Source organism: Rattus norvegicus, chromosome 18, assembly GCF_036323735.1.
Source record: "Rattus norvegicus strain BN/NHsdMcwi chromosome 18, GRCr8, whole genome shotgun sequence".
Taxonomy (NCBI): domain Eukaryota; kingdom Metazoa; phylum Chordata; class Mammalia; order Rodentia; family Muridae; genus Rattus; species Rattus norvegicus.
Window position 1 is genome coordinate 84414110 of NC_086036.1, and position 7282 is coordinate 84421391.

A 7282-nucleotide genomic window follows, 5' to 3' on the forward strand; every position below is an offset into this window, starting at 1 on the left:
TTATGAAAACTTGTCTTAGCCCTTCTTTCAAGTCTTCTAGCCTTCAGTGGAACTCCTGCAATTAATAGGTGTGTGTTTGTGTGTGTGTGTGTGTGTGTGTGTGTGTGTGTGTGTGTGTGTTTAGGCTTTGGAAACTTCACTCACTTTGTTTTACAAATTAACACAATATGCTTCTAATGTATAGCAGAACAAGAAGAGTTTATTACTGTCCATGAGAAGGCCAATGGAAATTTATTTTTCCTATAATGATGAGCAATCAAAGAAAATATTAATACCTCAATAAAGGGAGGAATACATATTATTAAAATCTAGCTTAGAATAGCTGGAAGCCTATATAAGGGCATAAGGACATGGAAGTAGGAAGCTTTTGCTTTTTGCCTGCTTGGTCTTGCCTTGCTAGCAATTCCATTCCTTCACTGGCATTAGAGCCTTCAAGATTACAACATACACTAAAGACTAGCTAAAACGTCCAGCCTTATGGACTGAGAAACTACTGAATTCTTGGTTTTCCATTCATAACCAGCCATTGTTACATTAGCTGGACCAAAAGCTGTAAGTCATAAATCCCCTATATGGATAGATAGATAGATAGATAGATAGATAGATAGATAGATAGATGGAAATTTATTCTATAAGTTCTATTAATCTATTAAGTTCTATTAATCTAATCAACTTGTGGATTACTGCCCCTTTGGGGATCAAATGACCCTTTCACAGGGTCAAATATGAGAGATCTTGCATATCAGATATTTACATTACAATTCATAATAGTAGCAAACTTACAGTCTAAAGTAGCAACAACAATAATTTTGTTTGTGGGGTCACCACAATATGAAGAACTGTATTAAAGGGTCACAACATCAGGAAGGCTGAGAACCACTGCTCTAGAGAGCCCTGACTAACACACTAGGAAATGGAAACAACCTAAACGTCGTTTAACTGATGAATGGATAATGAAAATGTGAGATAATATATATATATATATATATATATATAATTAAACTATAAAGAATGACATCATGAGATTTGTATGGAATCAGAAAATAGTACACTGAATAAGGTTTCCCAGATCCAGAAAGACAAATGTTTGATATTCCCATTCATCCGAGGCTCCTAGCTCCAAATCTTCTGATGTCCATACATAACCTGGAATAACTAGAAACCAAGAAAGTAAAAAGGGATCATTAGGCAGTGAGAGGCATTAGAGAGGGAAATAGAAGGGTACACATGATCTGGAAAGAAAAAAATGGGCAAAGAAGTGAGGGACTCTATTTAGGGAGAAGGAAGAAGATAAATGCTGAAGAAGAAAAGGAGGATAAAACAACAGAAGAACATTTGAAGAAGTTGCTATTCATTATATATCTAATATACATTTACCATATATCTAAATATGAATAATACACATAAGTTGCTATAAAAATATACATATAGAATTTATTTTTTTAAAGTCATGACAGTTTACTCTGGGAAGTATGCTGGGTGACAACCACAGACAACCCAGGACAGAGAGATGGTGCAGGCACAAGTCTGTGATCCCTCGATATGGGGTTTCCTCACCAAAAAGGGGTAATCATGCAGTAGCTTGAGTTTCTCTTAACATGATAAACATCCAGGATTACCAGGACCAGAAAGTGTGTGTTCACAGTTTTACAAGAACGGCTGAGCAGTGCTAAAGAAATGACAGGAAGTTCCTTCATTTTAATCTGGGTATTTGGCCAAACCTCTAAGCAAGAAACAATTCAGCTAATGAAGCTAATTAAATTACTAGAAAACATTCCTTCATCTGTAAACCATTTCTTTTCTCCTCAAGTCAAAACTCTAAATTAAAAATGTCTTCATTTTTGATAAGCAGCTCCACCACCAGTCTCTGATAGCGTATGTCAGTCAGGGCGGCCATGGGGTCTAACTCTGGTGATCTCATGAGGGTTGGACCAAACACAATCCCAAGGTTCTCTGCACTCATCAGATTCTCCTTCTCGTGAAGGGTCACTCTCTTGAGGTGTGCCATGAGGTACCGAAGCGTCTCGCAGTGGGCCGGCGGCAGAGATCTGAGTGCTTCATGAAGGGTCTCCAATTGCTCATCAGGGTCCATAATTTTGACGGACTCTATGAACTTGGGGTAGGCATCGTAGGTGATGAGGGGAATTGGCAGGTCCTTGAAGTACAGTTTAAGTGCCCCAGTGATAATGTTGATGTCCTCATACACGTTCACAGAAATATCTGCCTTTTCACCGTCTCTATCAAAAGCCATCTTGACGTCTTCAATTAGGTCACTAAATCCCGACACTCGGTAGAGTCCTTCAGATTTCAGACCTCTGGACTCAATCTCCCTGATGCACATGTCTACCACCATTGGCCGCTTGGTGATGTGAGCTTTCACGAGCGTTGTTAGGTCACAGCTGTACACCTTCTTCACGTGCTTCAGGTCTGGCTTACAGTCATTGGCGACCATCTTGGAACACTGCTTGTGAACATTCAACCCACAATCTGCACATTTCACTCTCTGAGCAATGAGGCCCCACATGAAGTTGGCACAATATTCACACCAGTGTGACCCTCGGAACATACGAACCTTGAAATTGTGAACCTTCTCATATTTTGGAATTTGTTCATTTTCTTTCAGAGTTGCTCTTCTAACAAGTGATGTCAACCTTTTGTCTGACACCTCATTCTGGCCTGTAGCCTTTTTCTTATCGTGTGTCTTTTTCAGGACTGCCATGTGCTGTTTGTATGCTGGCCCTCTGTGTAAGGTTGTGTATCCTATGTGCTCATAAATTGGGTTTATCGTCATCTTGGCAATGTATTCTGCTGTCTTGGTTTCAATATAGAGAGTATTCAAGCCATCAGTCACCAGATCGTGGATGGACTCAAAGCGTTTGTCCCCAACAAAGTGCTTTCCATCATAGTACAGCCTGAAGTTTCTAGTCTGACTTTCAAATCTTAAAGCCAAAGTGTACATTCCAGGCTGCTGCTGGCTCTCACGGATGAGGTAGCTCCCCTCAGCCACACTCAGGAGCTGGTCAGTTTCTTCTCTAGAGATCATACCATGAAACTCTCTTCCATAATACTTTGGTCTGTTTTCTACCTTGCAAGTGCAGGTGATCCTTCGAGGGTGAGGGGCTTCCTGCTGCAGCTGGTATAAGTAAGATTTCCGAACAGGAGGTCTATATTCATCTGTATCGAACAGGGTCAGGGCCATGGTGGAGCCGTGCTGCCCGGCGCTCCTAGCTCCCGCAGCAGAAGGCAGATGGCACCTCGGCGGGGCGGCACACATAGAATTTAAACGAAAAGTTCCCATCTGGGATGACAATGCTCCCTCCAAGAGCCAAAGACCATCTAACAAAAAAAACAAAAAAACAAAAAAACAAAAACCAGGCATGAGAAGCCCTATTTTGAATAACTGGTGAGGGTTGTTTAAGAGACACCCAAAATATTATAAGCTATTGCCATTGCCCTTGGTTGCCCCCAGACACAGAAGGTAAGTATCCATTGACAAAGACACCATGTGCTTCATGAAGACACAGCACCTGGAGAACCCTGAGCTGAAACTTTCCTTAAAGACATCTCTCTGAAGACTACATTTTACAGCACTAGAAGGCACCATTCAAGCTTCCAAAGGAGAGAAGCAACCAACGGTATTACCCAGATATGACATCTATGAACCACAACAAATGCCAGGATGACAGAATAACCCTAAGGCTACAGTAGTGGCATGTATAACTTGGTAGTAACCAACAGCTCTCTAATCAGACTTCAGATCCACTCAATAGAAAAGGAAATCATGCCTAATACTGGAAACATAGCTCTCTAACCAGGGCCAGTGTAAGTCACCAGTCTTGGAGAACCTACAATTACCACTTTACCAAACCTGCATAATCCCTAACTATGGTCTAAATATTGTCTTTATACCCACAGATAAGTGTAGCCCTTACTCATCAAGGAAACTTCTCTTTGTAACAGAGATCATTATAGAAAACCACAACTAATCAAAATGCAAAGTTGTAGAGCCCACTCCCAGCTGATACATCTACAATACGACTTCTGAATCTGAGGCTCAGGGATCATTGTGGAAGAGGGAGTGGAAAGATATGTAGAGTAAGAAGATCAGGGATTTTTGCTGTGAGTTTCATTTTTTAGTAATGTCAGAACCTACATAGGTGAAGTCTCACCAATGACTGCCTAAACATGGGCTGACTGGGAATGCACTGACAGATATGCCGAAGTAAATGGGGGAAAGTTCACAAGGCCTCAACCATACTCAAAGAGCTACTACAGGCAAGTGAAACATGATGAGAGCAGAAGTGGTGCCCCACCCCAGGAAAAACACACCAATAGGTTATCCAATACCAAATGGTCAGCCTTGAAAACATACATAAAAGTAAACATATACAGACTGAGTGATCACGTTCTCAAAAGTCAGGTTGCTACTATGGGAAAGATCTGGAATTCTGACATATCTTTATAACTCCGGAAACACAGCTGTTAGTCACTGTAAATCAAAATAATAGCCATAGCAACTAATAATAATATAAGGCAATTTATTGTAGAGGTAAGAGCATCTAAAGATTCTGTTGATATCTCTGTACTTGGCAGAATTCCAAGTCCCATCTTGACTATAGACATATATTCTCTACTTGACAGTTCACCACCCTGTTCCTCTATAAAAAGGATTCCGTATTGTTTTGGGTGACATCTTTGCCCTATCTACAACCAGAACAGCCAAGGTGCATGTCCATGATTCTCATAATTAGTTTGGAAACGATGCACATTTGATTACACATGAGAAGGAGCCACACTGATGGGGCACACTGATAAACTGATCCTGATTCCAGAAAACCTAAGTAAATCTCGTTTTGCTAGTCAATTATTTTCCTCTTTTTTGTTCTTTTTTGTTGTGGTTGTTTTGTTTGTTTGCATTGGTTTGTTTTATTTTCAACAGTCTTATATAGACCAGCTTGACCTAGTAGGTGACCTTGATACCCCTGCCTCTGTCTCCCTTCATGAATACTTACTAAACAAGCACTCTACTAACTAATCTACTAATGCAGCCCCACAATACTTCCTTTATAGAGAGAAGAATGTGAAAATAGCAATGAACCATGCCTACAGCATAAGCATATACGACCATATTCCTTTCTCAGAGAATCTCAAAGACAAAAATAGAGCTTTGCTTAGAGTATATTATCTTTTTTCATCTACATTAATGTATTCAAGACCTATGGTAGCCATGCAGAGAACACAGTACAGGTGTATTTTCTTCTTTAGGAAAGAAAGGAAACACAAAGAACAGTTATAAAATCATCAAAGTCATTAAGGACACAACGTAATCAATATTTAAAGTTAGATTGACCGATTTTCAGCATCTTTGTTCATCCCTCTACCGCACCTAATCTAAAAGTCTCCTTGATACTGCATTTCCTAAGGAGTAAGAGTCTTCCTAGTCAATCATAGTAGCTTAGCCCAGAAAAGCCTAACTTCCCCTGTGGCCCAAAATTTTACTGTATTAACTGTAATCCTAACCAATAAACACATTACACCTAATGTAGTCCTTTAAGATGTAACCTCAGAAACCAACAAAAACAGTATGTATGGATACCATATGAAACAAGTATGACTCTTCTTTAAGAAGTCTGTGCCCCTATTCTTGGGTCTGTTTACTTTCTTCCCAAGTGCTGTTATTTCTCTTAAACATCATTTAGGCCATGGAAGATAGCTCAGTGTGTTGAGGTGCTAGACACAGAAACCTGAGGATCTAAGTTTGATATCTGGAATCCAGGTAAAAACCCAAATATGGTGGCATCTAAGATTCCAGGAAAATAGAAAATAGACAGGTGAATGGCTCAAAGTCAACTAGCCTAAAGTACTATAGAATTCCCAAAAGTTGTCCTCTGATTTACACACACACACACACACACACACACACACACACACACACACAGTAGCATCTCATATGCTCACAGGAGTCTATGCATGCACGTGCACACATTTCTTTATTTAGAACTATATTTTTAAAGTCACATAATAAACCGTGAAGGGATACCGTGGCCACAGCAACTTTTACAAAAGAAAGCAAAAGAGGCTTACTTACAGTCTCAGAGGTTGAGTCCGTTGCCATCATGGCAGAAAATATGGTAGCACACAGGTAGATAGGTACTCAGCTGCTGAACTAGCTGAGAGCTCTACATCCATATCCACAGGCAGTAGGAAGAGAGAGACTCTGGGCTTAGCATGGACTTTGAAACCTTAAAGCCCACCCCCAGTGACACACTTCTTGCAACAAGACCACACCTTCTAAGTCTCTCAAACAGTGTCACTCCCTGGTGACCAAGTATTCAAATCTAGGAGCCTATGAAGGCCATTCTCATTCAAACTGCCACAATGCCTCATACTGACTCATCATGAAGTTATTTCCTGTGGTTAAGGTAAAAAAAAAAATCCATTATTACCTGAGCTGAGATGGCTGAAAAACTGAGAGGATGACTTTTCTCCTTTGCTGATCACAGTAAAGACATTATGTAATCCAGTAGAGTAGTTCTAAAAGAATATGCACAGTATGATTCTATACAATAAGTTTGAAATAGTTGACGAGTGACAAAAATTTTGTGAGCACATGCAAATACAGAAACTGTACATGAACATGACTGGAAGGATCTACATCAAGTTCACAATGAGTTTTATCTTCAGATAAAAGAACACCAGAGAGGTGTGCAAAGAGGACTTTTGGCTGTCACATATTCTTTAAAATTCTGAGTTAAGCATAGCAAAATTTAAATAGCTGTTAATTTTTTTGTGATATGTAACTGAATGTTCACTCTATTAGTCACTATAAAATACAGATTTCACTGGTAGATTCTGCAGTCAGGTCCGAATTCTACGCTTCTACTCACTTCCTGGTATATAACTATGACTTCTGCTACTAAGGACCTCATACATATGAGCTTCGCGGTTTCTTCTGCTTTGTTTTCTTTCTTTATAGCAAAGAGGGGCTAGAGCAATGGCTCAGCAGTTAAGAGTACATTCTGCTCTGAGACAAGACCTGATTCAGGATGCTCACAACAGCCTATAGCTCCTGTTCTAGGAGATCTGACATCATTTCCCAGATTCCATGAGCACCTACACTCATATACAGATACTCACATATGCATATAAGTATGAATAAAAATGTGAAAATAATACACTAAAACAAAATACAAAAAGCTAGAGCAGTAAAAAAAATATAAAGCAAAACAAAAATTGAGAAGATCAAACTATACTGCAAGAGCCCATTGACCGCACGAGTGGA

At 39.7% G+C, this 7282-nt stretch overlaps 1 protein-coding gene across 1 annotated transcript; it reads right to left on the reverse strand.

Annotated features, from left to right (window-relative positions):
* Positions 1–1410: 1410 nt before the first annotated feature.
* On the reverse strand, positions 1411–6326 carry Chn3 (chimerin 3). The gene is made up of 2 exons (XM_039097215.2): positions 6089–6326; positions 1411–3336 (listed from the first exon to the last, which is right to left on the reverse strand). Exon 2 carries the CDS (start codon positions 3296–3298, stop codon positions 1811–1813), a length of 1488 nt encoding a protein of 495 aa, XP_038953143.2. The 5' UTR covers positions 3299–3336; positions 6089–6326; the 3' UTR covers positions 1411–1810.
* Positions 6327–7282: the final 956 nt, after the last annotated feature.

What these genes read in the sequence shown, in the direction of transcription:
- Chn3 (XM_039097215.2), bottom strand. Translation starts at nt 3,298, where the DNA reads ATGGGAACTTTTCGTTTAAATTCTATGTGTGCCGCCCCGCCGAGGTGC.